This window comes from Cnephaeus nilssonii, assembly GCF_951640355.1.
Source record: "Cnephaeus nilssonii genome assembly, chromosome: 4".
NCBI lineage: Eukaryota > Metazoa > Chordata > Mammalia > Chiroptera > Vespertilionidae > Cnephaeus > Cnephaeus nilssonii.
This window is the reverse complement of record NC_137075.1, coordinates 100,902,682-100,922,817: the sequence shown is the minus strand read 5'-3', so window position 1 is coordinate 100,922,817 and position 20,136 is coordinate 100,902,682. Positions and strand designations below refer to the sequence as shown.

General features: G+C 52.5%; 1 protein-coding gene across 1 annotated transcript; it reads right to left on the bottom strand.

Annotated features, from left to right (window-relative positions):
* Positions 1–359: 359 nt before the first annotated feature.
* Positions 360–19,075, bottom strand: LOC307098316 (uncharacterized protein; the record flags this gene model as incomplete). Its single annotated transcript, XM_079769006.1, has 12 exons — positions 360–1,649; positions 5,024–5,199; positions 5,503–5,592; positions 7,489–7,610; positions 8,738–8,924; positions 11,127–11,270; positions 13,333–13,568; positions 14,281–14,415; positions 15,028–15,165; positions 15,613–15,758; positions 18,820–18,949; positions 19,064–19,075. 12 exons carry the CDS (start codon positions 19,073–19,075, stop codon positions 1,531–1,533), a joined length of 1,635 nt encoding a protein of 544 aa, XP_079625132.1. The 3' UTR covers positions 360–1,530.
* Between the last annotated feature and the right edge of the window lie 1,061 nt (positions 19,076–20,136).

Below are 20,136 nucleotides of genomic sequence, written 5' to 3'. Positions count from 1 at the left end.
CTTTTGTGAGGCCTTATTCTCAGCGTTAAATAATATCAAAATTAACAAAAGAAACAGATTGACAGATGAAGTTAGTAGCGCTTGCTTGGGCCTGAAGTGTACAAAATACCAACCTTTAATTGAAGATTTAGCCAATGAAATTCAGCAACAAAAAAGTCACTAATAGGCAGGTTAGTTGAAGAATTCCCCCTCCTCCTCACTTTTCTTAGTTCATGGCACCCCCACACAAGCTAAATAATATCAAGACCAACGAAAGAAACCGACTGACGGATGAACAAAGAAGTCACTAAGCAGGTAAGTTAAATATTTAGGTTTTGGTTTATTAAATACAATTATAACCCTGAAATGGAGTAAAAATTGAGTTATCAGCTGTGAAAGTGTGCTTACATTTGGGGGACACCCTGTAGTACATATATTTGGGGGACACCTCAAAGCACATATTTCACGAGGCTGAACACATGTATGTAATATATTAAATGTGGTTTCTACCCCAGGAAGTCACTCAGAAACAATAAATCAAAGTCTCATCTCCATGGGGCACACTGGGGCACTGCAGCCACTTCCCAATCAGGCTGCACCTGCCTCTTGCACACGCTCCCTCTGCACACTGTGGCCACTTGCTGGGAGGGGGCGGGCAGGGCTTTTCTCTGCCCCATCACCCAGGCCGGGCAGACCCAGTGTTTATAGAAAAGTGAGCAGGGGAGGCAGGTCCCCCTGTGGCCCCAGGAGCCAGCTGGAGAGAGGCAAAGCCTGAGGCCACCTGCCTGGAAGACCACCCTGGCCTGCAGGACGTGGGGCCCAGGCCTGGCTTGGCAACGCTCTGGGTTAACAGTGAGCCTGACTCCAGGATCCACCCAGGACCTCAAGGTCTTTGGAGTCTGGCTGGTCTGGTCTTCCCCTGGGACCACCAGGCTTCTGGGAAAGGGAGTCGAGTTTCCGGACCACGAGGGCCCAGCCCTGAGAGAGTGCGTGCGTGTGTGTATCTGCTCACCCGCACCCGCACACACACACTTTAATGGAGGTGATGTAGCTAACACGTGTTCTAAGCGGCATGCTCACATAGTGTCTGCCTCTGGGAAGTCGGTTTGTCACTGCATTGTGAGCATCCACAGGCCACAGTGGGTTTGTTCGAATGATACCAGTGGCTGGAGGACCAGACGGAGTTCCACATGTGGTGTGTGACCCTTAGGGCTGGCGCAGCGTTGTCACTAACAGAACAAATGGAAGCAGCCCGGGAACGTCTTTCCTCGTTCTACAGCCGCTCCAGGCACCAGAAGCAGACAGGAGAGGAGGCCGTTGTCCTCAGAAGGCACGCTGGTAGTTTGAAGGCTCGGGAGCTGCTTTGGGGTCAGGAGGAGGGGGCCACTACGGGTCCTCTGGCTTTTCGGTACGGGTCACCCGTGGTCTTTTATGGGTGTTTGTTGTTTTTTTGGATGATTTTTTTGTTTGTTTGTTTCATAAATTAGGGAGGGTATTTGGTGAGGAAGTGGTAAAGGGAAAGGAATATCTAGTGCTTGGAAGAGGGAGAGCCTATTTGGAAGGGGATGGGATGTCAGAGGATGACCAGAACTGAAGGTGCTGCAACCAAGCCAGGCGGGCCGCTGGTGACTTGTTTTTTTTCTTCTTTCTGTTCTTTTTGGGCGGAGCAGCTAAAGTGTTATCCCCAGATAACCCAAGAGAAGAAGGGAAAAAGAAAACAACACAAAACAGCCAATCAATGAACTGAATAATAACAAATGACCCTACATTGGCTAAACGTACGTGGGAATCAGAATCCTGCCCAGCCCAGGAGAGATGGAAACAATACCCACGGCACAACCAGAATCAGGACTCGGTGAATCATTGAGGCTCCGACTCCGTTTTGTTAATTCAGTGGCACCCTTGTGCCAATGCTTTACTTGGCACGTGAGGAGAAGTCTCTATTGCTCTAGGAGCTGATGGGGTGGACGATTTTTCAGTTTCAATGTGTTAAATTATTAAATAAGGCTGTTTGTTAACTTAGGACTTGGCTTTTCTCACTCATCCTTTTTTAAAAATATGTTTTTATTGATTTCAGAGAGAGGAAGGGAGAGGGAGAGAGAAACGGAAAGATCAATGATGTTTCTATCATGGATTGGCTGCCTCCTGAATCGAGCCCGCAACCCACGCACGTGCCCTGACCAGGAAGTGAACCGTGACATCCCGGTTCATGGGACGATACTCAGCAAACTGAGCTACACCAGCTGGGCTTACTCATCCACTTTAATGACCGGCTCCCTGACACCTAGGCTCACACACAACTAACTCCTGCTCCTCTTCAAAGAGCTTGGAACACTTCATGGTATGTTTCTGTAGTAAAATTGTCTACCTCCACTATTCACTAATAATTTTTTCTTAAATCCTCACTGGAGGATATTTTTTCCGTTGACCTTTAGAGAGAATGTGGAAGAGGTGGGAGGAGAGAGAGAGACAGAGAAAGAGAGAGGGCGAGAGACACAGAGAGAGAGACACAGAGAGAGAAACATCCATGTGAGAGAGACACATGCACTGGTTGCTTCTCGCATGAATCCCAACTGGGGCCTGGGATCAAACCTGCACCCGAGGTACATGTCCTTGACCCGGATTCAAACCTGTGCCCCTTCGTTCCGTGCGTCGGCGCTCTAACCACTGAGCTAAAACCGGCCAGGGCTCGCTAATAATTCTTATACATCTAACATAACCTCTTAGAGAGGATAAGTTTGAAAATAATGAGAGTACCTACCTCTGCCAAAACAGATAAGGCTCTACCTCTTTTGGATGCCCAAACACCCTCAACATCAAGAATTATTCCTATTTAGCCCTAGCTGGTTTCGTTCCGTGGATAGAGCATAGGCCTGTGGACTACAGGGTCCCAGGTTTCATTTCGGCCAAGGGCACATGCCTGGGATGCAGCTCAAACCCCAGGACGGGGAGTGCAGGAGGCAGCCAATCAATATTTATTTCTCATTATTGATGTTTCTCTCTCTCCCTCTTCCTTCCTCTCTGAAATCAATAAAAAATATATTTTGAAAAAAATATTCCTGTTTAGATCCCTACACATCCTCTACTCTAAACCTACCCTTCATGACCTTTAAATTATAGTCTTATCAGAGCAGACAATTGGTCTAACTTTCTGAGCATGTCATGTACATGGACATGAACATAACTGATTTACGGGATGATTTCTGATTGAGGGTTCAAGTCCATAGAGGAACCTCTGTTACTTCTTTCCTCACAGCGCCACCTGCTGACCACAGCTCACACCACAGGATAAGACTGACTACTCAATGCAGGGGCCCAGGCTGGTTCAGCATCTTCAGGGACCAAAGCAGCTTGAAGTGCAGGCAGTGCTCACAGGGGTTAAAGTTCAAGCCCCATAATCCGTCAGACCTGGGTTTGAAACCCAGCTCCACCACTTATTCTCTGGGCCAGTGCTTAACCCTGTCAAACCTCCCTTTCCCAGCTCTGAAAAGGGGATAGGAATCATGCCTACCTCACCTGGCAGTTAGACCTAAAGGCGATAGATAAAGCAGGTCAACTACCTAAAGGGTGCTGAGCCCAGGAAGCACCATTGCACGGCTGCCGTTACTAATATTTACCACTGACCGCTCATTCATGGGGCCAAACGACCGTTTGGATCAGTCAAGCATTTTTTCTCTGAAAGGTTTGCTAACTCAATTAGGCTGATTATATTCATTAAGTCAATTTAACACAAGTTGAGGTGATAAATGTCACAACATTTAAGGAGCCTGTATGAAATCCTGAGGCAACAGAACCCCTCTAGATAAAACAAATGTTAGCAAGCTTCACTATTTGCACGTAAGCATTTCACCTGCTGTAAAGAATGGGAATGCACGCATCAGTCCCCACACAGTGGGCATGCGTGTGCACACTTCACTTTTGCATCTTGAGTGCCACACCAGGACTTGAAGTGGTGAATGCTACCCGAAGAGGCTTGTGCACATGTCACACTCAGAAGGCGGCTTGTCAGAGGCCCTGGGTCCTGTCAGGTGGTGTAACGCCCGCCTCTGAGAGCACACGAGTCTCAGGCACGGCCCTGCTCCCCAGAAAGCCCTAGTGTCCTTCATAACATTTAGCTTTCTCAGGGGGCATGCTTGGCAGGTTTACAGGTAAATAATGTACACAATGATATTTAAAAGTGAATTAAAAGGAAGCCACCTTTAAGATGAGGGCTTTGTTTAATCGATTGCAAGATGCACATTTTCACCCCCAAACCTCACATCTCTGAAATCAGGATGCAGGTTCAAGCATCTCTCACAGTCACTGTCGGCTAGGTGGCACTTCTGACAAAATCGTCACTGCCACCACCCATTCATTTCTTTTTATGGGCACATAATCGTGCAGCTTCTAACTGACAGCTCTCAGATCTGATGAAACACATGCAGCACATGCAACTAGAAATCCATTGTGGAACCTCTGGCTCATGCCCATCCACAGCCCTAAATTGACAGGTACAGCGCCCTCTGGTGGGCGTACTCAAGGCCAGGAAGGTGGGAGAAGAGAACCGCACCTGCTATTCAGAGGGTCGGAAAGATCAGAGCCCCCGAGACCTTGCTGAAGACCTTGCACATGTCCACTACATGCTAAATGCACTAGGATCTCCCTCCAGAAGTGGCTTATCCTAGGCCTGGAAGATACAAGGAACCCCAAAAATATACACTCTTGAGCCCTCTCTGTGGTGACTGTATGGAGATCTGCTATGAACATTCCAGGACACACCACCTGTATGTGATGGGTGAGGGTCTCATGCTAAAGGAACTAAATTGTTCTGGGATGAACCTGCCCCAACACTGACTTTGGGCTTATATTTGCAGTGGGCTTAAGTTGCAGTGGGCTTATATTTTCTATCTGGTTGTTCACATATCTAAGGCGGGGAGCACACCCCTTCAGGCTCCTACACACGTGTGCACACCCAGCACGCCATCTGGTTGGTGCTGCCCTGTCCACGAAGGAGACCTGAGGCCTCCCCTTCATTTCCCGCCTGCGGCCAAGTCAGCCCTCCTACCTTTTCCCACAGGCACACTGTGGGTGTCTCGCTCTTCCAACCACTTCGAGCACGATGGCGTGGCCTCCATGGGCTCGGGAGGACTGTTGGGGTTCGGCTTGACTGGTTTTCTAGAATCGCTGTTTTTGCGTTTGAAGAATTTGACGATTGCTCTAGCTCGCATCCAGCGCTTTTTCCTATTAGAAGTAGAGGTTTAGGACACTGCCAACCTCACTGTCCCTCCAGTCGGGCAAGTGGCTATTAATTTGGGGTTCAGAAGGATGGAGCTCTTCACTAGCACCATGATCTTCGTATGTGGGGCGCAGGGGATAGAACACAACTTGCAGTGAATTCACACAGAGCCCACTCTGGACCTGCCATAGAGGGGAAGGTGCGGGCCAACAAACGGGTCCCGGATCTAGATGGCCACAGCTTTCCCCACTCATGAAAGGGCAAGCTCTCTGTTCTGGGCTTAAGTTACTGCCATTAAATCAACTCACTTCTTGTGAACCGGAGCCTGGGACTTGCGGGAATCCACTACTGTTCCCTCCTCCTCCACTTTTACTGTTGGTGAGAAATTTACTTTTTCTCTGTAAATAGAGGAGAAAGAAAAACAATCTGGTTTTTAAAATAAAACATGCAAATTGCCTCATCGGCCCAGCCTGGGACCTGGCCCAGAAGGACCGGCACTTTTCCTGGGACTCAGACATCACGGTGCTCATGGCCTTTCTGATCGCGGAGTCGGGACTGTGAGGATGGAAGCATGTGACGTGGGTCCGGGCACCCTAACAGGTGAGGACACCCGAAGCACCGAGGATCAGGCTGAACGTCATCTCAGGAGAGCAAGCCCCGAACCATGTGAAACTCAGGGTCGGAAACTGTGGTCCTTGACAGCTCAGACCCTAGTTTCCTCGCTAGAAAATGAGTCCTCTGGATCGAGGCAGCTGCTCAGACTCCGTCAGCACAAGGACATTTCTGCGAGTTCACCGTGAAGTAAACATCGCATGAGAAGTGATGGCTCCCAAACCACTAGACCACCCTGCTCTGCTCCCAGCGCCCTAGGCACTGTTCTTCTAGTCTGTGTTCTTCTCTTCCCACAGCCGTGCTGCTTGGCCTTATGCTAGAGCGTTTCCCATATGGCTCTGACCAACCCTCCACCCCTAGGCGCACAAACTCACGCAGGGCAGCACCACAACCCTCCCAGGACTGGGGAACACTCTGCTCAGAGCAGGCTCAGCAAGTCTGACAACTCCCTGGCCTCCTACAGACACTGTCTAATGAAAAACCATTGGGCACCAGGCCCGGATCCTTCTAGCTGGCACCTGCCCAACCTCTGCTGGTCATTTTTACCCACTGCATTACAGAGAGCCAACTTCAGGCCACAGTCATTTCTACCCCAAAACTACAGTGTGGCTTTCCATGTAAGCATCCTGGGTAGGTGGCCAACCACCTGTAGATGAGCAGAAGAATCTGAGAGAATAGTAAAGCAGCACCGTGACCCCGGGGAGCTGGGACAGTGCCCCCGTGGTCACTGTGACCATGTCCCTCTGTCCCACATGGCCAGCCATTCCTGACCTCAAGGAAGGACAGTCCAGCAGCACGGCACTGAGTGGGGAAGACCACCCTGGACCCACAAGATGCATCTCGGGTTACCTGACTTCCAACCACAAGGCTTCCATCACCAAGGCTCTTCCTCCTGCCCTCCTTTCTGGCAGCTCCTGGGCCTATAGGCCAGCTTCCCATCAACACTCACTTCCCTGTGAACCCGACTGCTTAGCCGGGCATGGACGCCTTCCACAGCTGGCTACCACCTGCTGCCGCCTTCCCTCTTGCCACTGCCTGCACCTTCCCTGCACCCAGGCCACCGGTGCTCCACCTTCACGTCCCCCCACTGGCCAGCCCTGTCCCCATCCGGGTCAGCAGCAGCACCCCAACTCCCACCACCATGTTTCCTTCTAGGCTTCTATGAAGCTCCTCAACATCTGTCTGCTGTTGCACACAGCTCTGCTCACATCCCATCATGCCTACTAGTTCCTGGCCACCAGGACACTGGCTCTGTGCACCTCGCAGGCCTATGCCAAAGCCAGGAATGTGTCCTGTTGGCAGAGGGAGGACAAACCACGGTGCAAAAATAACCCTCTCTCCAGCCTGTTAAGGGAAAACACACAGAAACGGCTCAGCCCACCATCTGAATTCCTCCCCTAGGCACCTCGCTTTACCGCTGTCATAGTTTTTAAATTGAATGAAATTCAAAAGCGGATGAAGAACCGTCTGGCAGTGGACAGTATCTTTGAAAAGCCAACCACCCCTACTTACAGAAATCGAGAACCATTCCAGGAAAACGAGAGGAGGATGCACTGGGAAGATGGTCTGTCCCTTGTCCTTGGGACACCAGTGTGCCCGCGGCTCTGCCCAGAAGGCCAAGGCCTAGGCGTGGAGCTGGAAGCCAGGACCCCTTTGTTGACAGGTCAGCCCACACCACTTACATGAGCCGAGCCTGGTCCTCATTCTCTGATAGAAGCTTCCTGTTCCTGTCCGTCAGTGTCTCAATCTGGCTTCTCAGGTTATCTTGTGCTTCTTCTAAGTTCTCCTTCTCAGAGGACAGCATCTAAAACACAGGGCAACAATGTCTCCCACACCATGCGCCCCTGTGATTCCACTGCTGGGAATCTGTTCCCCAAAGAAGAAACAGGCCACGTGCTCAAAGAGGCCACTGCGGTATGATCTACGCCAGTGGGAATGACCAACACAGCCAATGACATGGGGACAACCAAGTGCACTGTCCAATCAGCCAACCACGGCCCTCCTGTGGCCACCGAGCACTGAAAACCCAGCCGGTCTGAGCGGAGATGTCCCGCAAGTGCAAAATAGACAACAGATTCTGAGGCCTTAATCACAATCTTAAAAAACAATGTAAAACATCTTATTAATAAGCTGCCCGACTTTATGGCTCAGTTGGTGGAGGATCCTGCCAGGCACCATGAGGTCCCTGGTGAGATGCTCGGTCAAGGACCTGCCCAGGTTGTGGGGTTGATCCCCAGTAGGGGTCTGCAGGAGGCAGGCCATCAGTGATCCTCTCTCATTATGGATGTTTCCATCACTCTCGCCCTCAACCTTCCTCTCGCTGATATCAATAAAATTAAATATATATATATCTATATCTATATATCTATATCTATATAGATATAGATATAGATATATAGATAGATAGATATATAGATATATATTATATTAAAAATATTCTTTTTTCACAGACATAGAAACACATGGGGTAGGGGCTGGAAATGAATTTTGGGCTGAGGTTGGTCTGCTCCTGTTCTTGAATAGCAACTTTTGGCTTCAGACGAACTGGGTTGCAACCCACTACTTAAGAGCGACGAGGATGGGTACCACAGCTCACAACATCATTGCACAGATTAAATGAGAGGACACGGGGGAGCACAGAGCAAGGTGCTCAGCTGAGGGTTCGGAAATAAAACAGTACTTGGCTGTTTCCATGCACCACCCCGACCCTGCAAAAACCAAAGGTCAGGTGAAAGGTGTTTCTAACGCAACCCCACCAGTCATGGGGTTTGTCCCCTTTAATTGCCCCTGGCTTCCTCTCGGCCTCGGTGTGACATTCACACACAGTCTTTGAGCACAGACGCCAGTGAGGACCCATTCCGACCTGGCTGAGCCAAGGCTGTCGCCCAGGGCACAGGCCCGGTGTCCTGAGCCCACCAGCCCGGGCCTCACCTCGCACTGGCTGTGGAGCTTCCTCAGGGAGCCTTCCATTCTCTGCAGGTCCTCCTGGGCCCCTTCGTAGCGGGCCTGCCAGAGCCGCACTTCTTGCTGCAGCTGCTCCAGGGACGCCTGCATGTCTTTGCTCTTACTGCGCAGCTCCTTCTGCTCCCCCTCCACCAGCCGGTTCCAAAACTGGACTCTGGGGGTGGAGAGCCACAGGACCAAAGCTGAGGAGCACTCCCAGCCTCCGTCCCCGGTGTGCACCTTAATTACAACCACAACCTCTCTGGGCCTCCGTTTTTCCCGTGTGTAAATGAGGATTGAAATCAGCGGTTTTCAAACTGTGTCCATTGGGGTTCTAGGAGGCTAGCCCAGCTGCCCACTGTGGGCTGGGGGAGGCAGGACAGGCAGGCTCGGACACCACTTCAATTCTTCCCATAGAGCACCCTGTGAGAGTCCTTCCCATGGAGGCTTGGGCACACCTGCCGACTTGGAACAAAGGGTTCTTTGGCTGAAATGCCTTTGAAATACGTGGAATCAGAACGGTTTTGCTCTAAATCTATATAAAACATGCCCAGCTCTTCTCCCCAATTCCAAGTCCCTTTCTAATTCCAACTCCTGAGACAAGTAAAATATGAGATTCAGGAGTGTTATGTAAATCCACTGAAATCATCATCATCATCATCGTCGTCGTCGTCATCATAACTGCCCGACTGGATTCCAGGGAAAGATTTATATCAGAACACTCACATGACCATAGGCTCATGGACTCAATTTGAACACAGATGTGTCCTGTTTGGCCCACATCACCTGTCTTTTTCAATGTAAATTAATTAGTTCATTAATATTTAAAAAATTTTAAGTTTCACATCAACATTCAAATATCTAGCTTCTCAGAGGGTGGGGAGAAAGCATAAACAAAAGGCCCTGGCAGGTGTGGCTCAGCCGTTCCAGCATCAGCCCATGTACAGAAGGGTCATGGGTTCAAGTCTCAGTCCAGGGAACAGACCTGGGTTGCGGGTTTGTTCCCCAGTGTACTTGGGTTGTGTGCTGTAGATATCCAAGAGATGTGACACTCTCACGTCGATGTTTCTCTCTCTCTCTCCCCCTCTCCTTCCCTCCCTTTAACTCTCCCTAAAAGTCAATGGAAAAATTATCCTGGGGTAAGGATTAAAAAAAGAAAAATTAAAAAAAGGATGACCTGGCATCCCGGGTTTGACTCTCAGCTCACAGCCCTCAGAGGGTGTGTGTTCTCCACGAGGGTCTGCTCTCATGCTGACACTCCTTCCCCACCTGCTGGACCTGCCTGGCCACTGGAGGCACCTGAGCTTGTAGCCCCGATACATGTTAAAACAAGGCTGTGGGAAGGAAGGCTTCATATGGTCATGCCTCTGGGTTGAGACAAGACCTGGATTTGAATCCTGACGGGGCCACTAACTAGGAGCATGAACTTGAACAAGTTACTTAATCTCTCTGAGCCTCTTTCCTCATCTGTTTGTTTTTTTTTTTTTAAGAAAAGGAATAACAATAGTGCAGTCAATTCTCATGATTCACGGTATAATGTCCTATCAAGCCACCGAGAACACTCATTTAGTGGATACTGAATCTGTCCCCGCTGGTTCCTGTGAGTCTCTGGCCACATTTTTGTCAATGGATCAAGTCGTCTAGACGCCTTGTGTAATATACTCACAGCCAAGAGCACCACATTCGGGCCCAAAATGAGCCTCATGTGCCGCTGCTTTATTCCCCATGAGGCCCAGCGCAGCCTTGCACTTGGGGACACTAGACAGCACTTCAGCACTCCATTTGGGGTCCATTTCAAACAGCGATGTCACCACCAAAAAGCACAAAAATAGAACTCCATGGCACTCAATGGACCACTGAAGGGACACTGGTTTGCAGTGTGAGAGCTGAAACAAGGCAGGAGCCAAAGGTCTTGTTCAACTTCATCTGCAAACGTGCCCATCAGGCGACTCCAGTATCTCACAGTCTGGACTGGCCCATGAAAGGCCACGGCTACCGATTTGGGGGTTCAAGTGCATTTCAGCGAGGAGGTGAATTCACCAGTAGGGAATGCATGAATGCCGAGGACCGAGCGTCTCTCCCTCACGGGATGGCTGCTGTTAGAGGATGAAGGGGCCCATGCCCAATACAGTCATCACCATCATCAAGGTGGGAGGGGAGGCCATCCAAGCCTAGACAATGCAGCATCCCAGTGTTGCTATCCTTCATCCAGCCAGCTGGCGTGCCTTTACCTTGTGACCGTCCAGCTGTGACCATGACAGGGATGGGAAAGATACACCATTACCAGGAGACTCGCTTGAGCTTAGCTCAGTGGGTGCTGAGTGAGCTGATCTGAATGAAACCTGGCAGATGCCACCGCAGGGGCAGAGGCGGTTACCTATGGACCTCCTGCTGCAGCCTCTGCTTCTCTTGAGCAGCCTGGGCGTTCACCTCCTGCTGCTGTTTCAGAGCCTCCCTCTCGGTGCTCAGGAGGTTCCTCAGCTCCTGCAGTGCTGTCTCGTGCTGGAGCTGGTCCTGTTCCCTGAGGAGGGAAACACACCCGCTAGGCACCCACAGACAGGAGACTGCACCGCCTCTGTGAGCGGCTTCTCTCTGCAGAGCTGAGGGAGGCGGGGATGGACACGGGTCTCCTCCAGCCCGGGAGCTGAGTGTCCCTCCTCCCACACGACCCTTCTCCAGGGTCCCTTCCAGTCCCAGTCTCAGCAACCTCTCTCCGTTAGCCCGCTAGGAACACCAACACTGTTTTCTGAACTCGCACGTCTCAAAGAAACTAGCACATATTCAGGGAATTCTACCCACGTGACAGCTGACCCCCCTCACCAGGGCCAGATGAGCCCACCACCCACCTCGTGAACAGAGTCTCCCTGTGCTGAGCCAGGCAGCATGGGGGCCAGAGGCTTGCCTGCTGGGGCCCCAGCAGCTGCCAGGGGCCAGTGGCACACAGGCACGTGCAAACTCACACCCTGCTCCTCCAGGCACCCCAGTCCACACTTTCACTCTTCCTCAGATCCCCCTCAGCTCAAGGCTTTTATTTTCTCCCTGCCTCAGTATTTATAGGGTCCCGCACAGCTTCTCTGGAGGGCTGCAGAGAACAAGGGGGAGTCCCTGACCAGCCCATGGCTGTCCCTCCCACCTGCTGGATCCTCCCCTGTTCAGGGTGACTCGGCAGCTCCTCGTGAGTCATCCCCTTTCACTCATCCCACACAGACAAATCCGTATCCAGACCACCTTCCTGACTTTTCCACATCCAGAGACAGGCTGACAGAGACCACCCAGGGTTCCAGGGTTTGCAGCCTCTGTCTGCAGCCCTCCACCTCCACTCTACCACCCCCATCAGCTGTACTAGTACCATCCACCTGGAGCCAAGACTTGGGGGGACTCAGACTTGGAAACCGGCAGTGACAGTTGCTGAAAGACAAGCGTCCTGTGGCCTTTAGCCACAGGTGGAGGCTGCCCCGACGTGGGTAGTGGCAAGTGGGGGTGGGGGATCTGCCTGGCTTTCAGGGCAGTGATCTTTCTCATCCAGGTTAACGATTCTGGAAAAAGTCATCCAGGGTTGACAAATCGGGCATGGACCATTAGGGTTCCCAACTCCTGCTTCCCTGTTGTGTCCTAGAAAGCACACGGATTAAGCACATTCCAAACGTTGGTAACCACCCTACAGCAAGGCAGAAACTGTGAGTCTCACTCCCCACTGAGTCTCCGGGACGAGGCTTGACACCCAGGAAATGTGTGCTGGGAACAAAGTAGTGAGGGTGCCAGTCAGGCGTCAAGTGAAGTGAACACAGGGTCAGCAGCAAGGGCTCCAGGCACCTCCACCTCCCACACTGCAGCCCTGCTGCAGACAGACCAAGGGCTCCAGCTATCTGTGCAACCAGCAAAACCACTGAGTAACACAGGAGGTCTACCAAGCAAGGAGCTACCGGCAGAAGGACAATGAACTCTTCCTTCAGAGCCAGTCAGATTCCACTTGCACAAACCTTCCACATGTGAGCAGACATTAAGTATATCACGAGAGGCCCGGTGCACGAAATTTGTGAAGGGGGAGGAGGCGGAGGGGTCCCTCAGCCCAGCCTGGAACCTCTCCAATCTCAGACCCCTCGGACATCCCTCTCGCAATCCAGGACTGCTGGCTCCTAACCGCTCGCCTCCTCCCTGCCTGATCGCCCCTAAACACTCTGCCTGTCTGCCTGATTGCCCCTAATCACCTCTGCCTGCCTGCCTGATTGTCCCTAACCACCTCTGCCTGCTTGGCTTATTGCACCTAACTGCTCCCTGGCTGGTCTGATTGCCCCTAACTCCTCCCCTGCCTGCCTGAATGCCCCTAAAAGTCTTTGCCTCAGCTACCGCACCCAGGATCCAGGCTTCCCTCCTCCAGCGAGCCGCAGGAGCCCAGAACCCTGGTTTCCATCCCTCTGGGCAGCTGCAGGCACCCGGGACCCCGGCGGCTTTGCTCAGGCCCCGGCTTTGTCAGGACATCCGGGAGGATGTCTGGTTGGACTAATTAGCATATTACCCTTCTAGGGCCTGAAGCATAAGGCCTGCAGAGCTCGCTAGTCAAACCAACAGTTGCCGGCACCCACCTGAGTCTGAACGCCTTGCTCTCCATTGCTAGGGAACCACGCAGCAGGGTCTTGTGGCGGCTGTGCTCCTCCAGGAGGGCCTGGTACTGCCCACACAGGTGCTCATGGAGCGCCCCCAGGTTCCCGTGGTCCTGCAGCAGGGCCTCATGGGCTTCAATCAGCTGCCCCAGCAGCTCGTACAGCTCCTCCAGCTCCCTGTCCTTGGCCTCCTGCTGGTTCTTGGAGGAAGGATCCACCTGCCGGGACGGAAAAGGTGATGATGCCTCATCGGGTGCAGGTCCTGGGAGTCAAAGACTGCATCCCCACACCCCCAAAAGCAGTGAGGGGCCAAGAGCAGGGCAAGTTGAAGGCACCAAAATAGCAGGGACCCTCAGGGCAGGCAAAACCCAGCTGTGCTGAAGACAGTTCTGCCAGCACTTAAGGAACTGTGCTGGGAAGGGCCCAGAGCATAGACGGACTATCACATGGTGCTACACTGACACCTGTGCCCCCTCCATACACGTGACCTTTTTTGGGAAACTTGTGCCCTGTCTCTGCATAAACTCATCGGGTGCCCTCTCTGACTACTTTGAAAAGACAATTGCATGAAAAGACAATTGCAAAAGAGAGGAATAGATAATGAGTAAGGATATAGAATATCTGAACAACATTACCAACCAATTTACCCAGATATTTACACAACAACCATGCACCCAAGACAGCCAGGAGCACCTCCCTTCCCCTCTCCCAAATCCTGCCAATCAAAACCAAGATGGCCAGTGTTCCTGGGAGGCAACACCTGTCCCTATCCCCTTGCCACGGCTGAGAAATGCTGGTCTGAGCCGCAGCTGAATGAGGAAACCAGTCACGCAGGGATCACTGATCAATGACCAGGACACACCTGTGATCCTGGACGCTCCCCCTTGCAGCCAGGGGTACCAGGGGAGGCATGTGCTCTGGAGGGCCTACCTGTGAGGCCTCCATCTTCAGGGTGACTACAGTGTCGAGCACCTGCTTTAGATCTTTCAACAGCTCTTGATTGATGGCTTCCAAGTTCTGGCCATTTTCCTTTTCGATCTGGAGTTGCATCTCCAACTCTGCCATCTGCAGAGCCAAAGACCCAGCCCGTGTCAAAGTCCATTTCATGGAGCGAACTTTAAAGCAAAGACCAAACGTGTCACCCCACAGAACACTTTCACAGGCCTTTTCTCAAGGAAAAACCTTCCTGCCCACTTGGGGAGGTACAACAGTCACTGCCAAGGCTGGCAGAGCGGGAAGAGGGAAGCCTGGCCCCTGCCTGATGTCACTGAGCCACTGCCCCAGCGCTGGGCTCCATTCCATGGCACTTGTTGTAGTGCCAGGCAGATCCACCCTGGAGGTGTGCCAGGGTTCTCAGGGTGACCCCTGGACACATGGAGCGGGATCCTTGTTTGTCCCAGGTGCTGCAGGACATTTAGCAGCATTCCTGGCCTCACTGCACCACAGCCAGGAGCACCTCCCCTGTCTTCCCCCAAGTCCTGTCAATCAAACACAAGATGGCCAGTGTCCCTGGGAGGTGATACCTGTCCCCATCCCCCTGCTGCAGCTGAGGATTGCTGCTCTGAGCTGCAGGTGAGTGAGGAAACTGGTCACCCAGGAATCACTGATCAATGACCAGGACAGGGCTGTGATCCTGGACGCTCCCCCTTGCAGGCAGGTGTGCCAGGGGGCGCCTACCTGCAGGGCTCTGTCCGCCTTCAGGGTGCCAACTTCGTTGAGCAGCTGCTCTAGTTCGTTCACGAGCTCCTCAGTGAGGGTCTCCCACTCCTGGCTCTTGCCCTTTTCCAGCTGTAGCTGCAACTGCAACTCCTCCATCTGCAGGGCCAAGACCCAGCCGTGAAGCGGCCCCTCCGAGGTCCTACACACACGTGCGTGGCTTCCACCACTGCTTCCCTCCCAGGCCCGCCCTGTGCTGACTAACAGGGCACTGTTCTCCTTTCCGTGAGCACTTACTATGTGCTGGGACCCTTTACCCACACTAACTCATACGATCCTCACACCACCTACACGAGGCACGTCAGTAACCCCATGTCACAGATGAAGATGAAGGCTATGGGGCACACAGACGTCCATAGTGTCCGCTCACTCTCCTGCAGGGACACGCCATGCTGCCTAGGGGACTCTGCTCCATGAGGACTCATGTCCCGCTACTGGGGCTGCCCTGCATTCCGCGTTTCTCCCAGCTGCGCATCCTCACCGACACCTGGGTGCTCCACCTGGCCACCTGCTTACCCGTATGTTCTAGACACCAACCATGGTTACCTGCTTCCGGAGCATCTGGTTCTCCTCCTGTAGCTCCGGGGACTTGATGCTCCTCTCCTGCAGGGCCACGGAGCCACCCCGCAACTCCTGGGCCGTGCCCTCGAGGGTCTGTTTTTCATTTTTCAACTGTATGTTATGGTTGGAGGCTAAAGAGCAAAGTCCAGTCAGATCCCAGATTCCAGGGCCTCGGCTTCCACTCTCTGCCTCCGACCCCGAGACAACCATCACCCAGAGCCCTAGGTCTGAGGGGCCTGGGATGGTCGGCTGGGTGCCCTCCATTGTTCACAGGGTGCTGTTGCTGTCGGCACCTGAGGGTTCCTCAGGCGGTTATGGCCCCTCTGCTGCCTCAGCGGGGGCCTGGTAGGGAAGCAACCCAGAGCTTAAGAAGAAAGAAGGTGACGGTGGAGAGGCCAATGCAAAACCTCAAGATGGTAAAACTGCTGGAACCACTTTTTACCAAGTTCTAACCAGATCCTCAAGTCAAGGATTTCAGAGACTAACAGAGATGGCAAAGAGATGGCGTTCATTTTCTGTGCCAGCCCTCAGAGTGGTGGGGGTCTGGGTGGCTCAGCTAAGGGTGTGGGGGGCGTGATAATTGACCAGTATGTCTGCAGGTGGTAGAGGCTTTGGGGCAAGTATGCCCAGTACTTACCAGCCCTAGACCATCGGACAGAGATTTCAGTTTGTACTTTCACAATTGCATTGAAAAAAGAATGAGGCAGTATATCTAAATTGCTTGTAAAAGTCTAAGCGAGATCAACATAAGCTAAAGACAGAGGAAGGCAGATTTCCTCCTTTGCTTTTAAACAGCTTGAACACAGAACAGAAAAGAAGCAGAGACCAGAAAAGAATGGGAGATCTTGGCCCCTTCCTGACACAAGCAGGGGCGTGACTGTAGGTAAATGAATGGATGAGGGGTCGGGATGCTCCCTCACCTGTCCCTCCAGGCCCACATCCTCAGCCCTGGGAGCCTTATCCCACTACACTGCTCCTAGGGCTGCACCCCACCTGCTTCCTGTTCAACCCCGCGGGGCTGGAAGGACCTAGAGGGGACGCTGGCTGTCACCGCAGCACCTGAAGTGGATGTTCCCATCGCCCACCACGGAGAGCAGCACAGACCCAAGAAGCCAGGACAGACTGAAGACCCCAAGAAGCAGGCAGCTCAGCGGTGGAGCACATGAACCTCCGTGGCCCAACTCCACCTCTGCACACACCACAGACCAACACACATGCTGTCAACACATGGAAACACGCCAAGGGCCTCATCCTGACAAGGTGACCAATGACACTTAAAGCCGAAAATGCCACTAAGACACACCCTGTGCTCATTCAGCATTCGTTTTAAAAATAACAGTGTTTAAACTGGGGTGAGCCCAGTCAGCGTGGCTCAGTGGTAGAGTGCCAACCTATGAACCAGGAGGTCATGGTTCAATTTAAGGTCAGGGCATATGCCCGGGTTAAGGGCTCCATGCCTAGTATGGGGCATGCAGGAGGCAGCCGATCAACGACTCTCATTCATATTTGATGTTTTTTTCTCTCTCTCCCTTTCTCTCTGAAATCAATTAAAAAATACATATGTAAGAAGGTTGAGGTGAAATATATACAACACAAGTTTTACCGTTTTGGCTATTTTTCACCGATGATTCTGTGGCATTAGATGCGTCCCCACTGTCCTGCAACTCACCCCGCCCACCTCCTGACTCACTCAGTGCCTCACACCTCGGCTCTGTGCTCCTGGGAAATGATCATGAGGGACCTCCAAGTGCAGCAGTGGAGCTCACGACCAGCCTCATTTCCTCTTCCCTAAGGCCAGCGCCTCCCAGGCTCTTGAGGTGACACAACAGTATACTGGGAAAACAACCGATGGTTCTCTACTGGGTGTTGTGCTACGAACACCCGAACAACCGGAGCAATGGGAATCTTTTAATTCAACAAGGACGAAGAGGACAGCCATCCTTTGTTGGTGCCCCGGGGGCCAGGCACAATGTAATGCTTCACTGTCTCCTCTCATGAGATACGCATAGGAATCCTGTGAGGCAGGTTCACTACTCCCATTTCGCAGATAAGAAACCTGAGGTTTAAAAGAGGTCACCTGGCTAACAGGTGGAGGAGCCAGGACTTAAGGCCAGGCCTTTCTGACTCAAGAAGCCACCTGAAAGAGCTCACAAACTACACAGAGTGCCTGAGTCAGGGAGGCTGGCCAACCCCCCAGCCTCCCTGGTCTCTCACAGAAACATTAGGTCTGAGAGGTCCCTGCCAGCCGGCACCACTCCTGCCTTCCACCAGGCGGCAGTGTCCTCCCTATGAACCTGAACTCCCAGAGCAGGGATCTCTGATTTGCCCACCCTTGGTCCCAGGAGTGCTGAGACACCAAACCACAGAAAGAACAGACTTCTCACACAGATATATAGTTCAATGAACTGATTTTAGGTTTGGAACCGATGGGAACCCTTGAAGAGAAGGAATACCCAGCTGCTTTCAACAGCCTCCCCATGATGCTTAGGAATGTGGATCAGAATTGGAAAAGCAGCATCTCTCCCACCCACAAAACCAGCTCAAGGCCCTCCTGCACTCAGGTGCACATGTGATGTTGCTGAGCACAGGAACTGGCTACTTGTTTGCCGGGTGCACTGCCTGCCTCGCCACCCATCTTCCCCTGGCCAACCCCACACCTCCTCTGGGGGCTGTGAGGGGGCACGCACAAGAGGGAGGGGAAGAGGCCTGGCTCCCCTGGGAAGGAGACACTTAGCAGCCCCTGCCCAGGGAGACAGAGAACAGACTGCACCCATCTGCCCGATTATGGGATGAACGGAGGAAATCATGCCCAGGGTTAGTGATACTGGAGGTTTGTGACCTCTGGGGAAGGCTCCTGCCATGCAGAGTGTTCAAACCCCCATGACAGATCAAAGACATCCCCTGGGTGTCAGCGTGCTGTCATCTGGAAGCTCCTGGGACTGTTGGCATGGGAGCTGAGAAATCTGGCAACTTACTTTGTAGTTCTTGTCCTGACTTCAAGGCTGCCAGACCTTCCATGTTCCCCTTGGTAGAATTGCAATGAAACAGTTCCAAATGGCCCTTGAATAAAATCCTATTCACTTGGGGTGAGGATGGGCTCACACATGAGATTCAGAGCCAAGGGCTCAGTTCCCTGGATGAGGGAGAACTCGCAACCAGCCTGGCTCCCAGGCAGCAGGGGCTGCTACCCACCTTCTGACAGCTGCTCCATCTCCCAGCTCAGGTGGGCGGGTTGGTTCATCCTGGGGATGTGTTCAGCCTCGAGGGCCATTGTGTCCCCCAGCAGCTCCTCAAGGAACTGCTGGGGGATGTGTCCACGATCCTAGTGCACAAAGAGGGAGAGGTGAGGATGCCCCCATGCCATCCTCTGGACAGGCCCTCCCCCATGCACCCACCCTCATTCCCCAGGATGAAGGGCCTCTATGCACATGCTCACTTCCAAAAACATAGCTGCACAGAAGTGACTCCAACACAGGGCCCAGCTGGGAGACCTACATGCTCTAAACACACGTCGACCCAGTGACCTAGGTGATGAAGACGCCCAAAGTCTCTGAGTGGTGTTTGAACAATGTGGCGTACAGCACAGGGCTTTAAAGCAAGTAATGTGGTGAATGGCAGCTCTGCAGCCCCTTAGAAGGTTTAGCATGTCTTGCAAAGGCTGTAGGGACTCCTAAAGCACAGCTTAAACAACATCCTATACACCAGCAGAGACCCTCTTTGCAATAGTCACTCACAGACACCCGTTGTTACAGAAAAGCAACACAGCAGTCAGGCCCTATCTGTTGTTTTGTTTGTTTGTTTGTTTAAGTATACATATACATACTAGAGGCCCAGTGCACGTATTTGTGCACCAGTGGGGTCCGTTGGCCTGGCCTGCGGGATCGGGCTGAAACTGGCTCTCAGACATCCCCCTAGGGGTCCCAGATTGGGAGAGGGTGGTTCTCGGGTGACACACCCCAGAACTGGTCTCCCTCCTCTCTGGTTCCGGGTGCGTCAGCCGAGAACCCCACTACTAAGTGACAGCAGCTTGGCAGCTCCTGTGTTGAGCATCTGCCCTCTGGGGGTCAGTGTGTGTCATAGCTAATGACCAGTCGTCTGGTCACCTTGGTTTTTATATATATAGATTGATCTCAGAGAGGAAGGTAGAGGGAGAGATAGAAACAGCAATGATGAGAGAATCAATGATTAGCTGCCTCCCACTGGCCACCCCTGGGCATGGAGCCTGCAATTGAGGCACTGGCCCCCGCCAGGAAGGCCCTGTTTGTTTTGAGGACCTTAAGTGTTGCCCACTCAAGCTGGTGAGCTAAGCAAGAAACTCTTCAGCGTCAGCAGGTCACTGCGTGGACAGCAATCCCAACCCAGTAAGAGAAAGTCAGAGAAGGGCACAACATAACCCTAAAAGTGCCCCAATCCGTTGTACACGTGGCGAGAGAGTGTCTGACATGTACAGCCTTGTCTATTGGACGAGTGCACCAGGCATGGGACTTTGCTGAGCCGTTTCCTTTACAA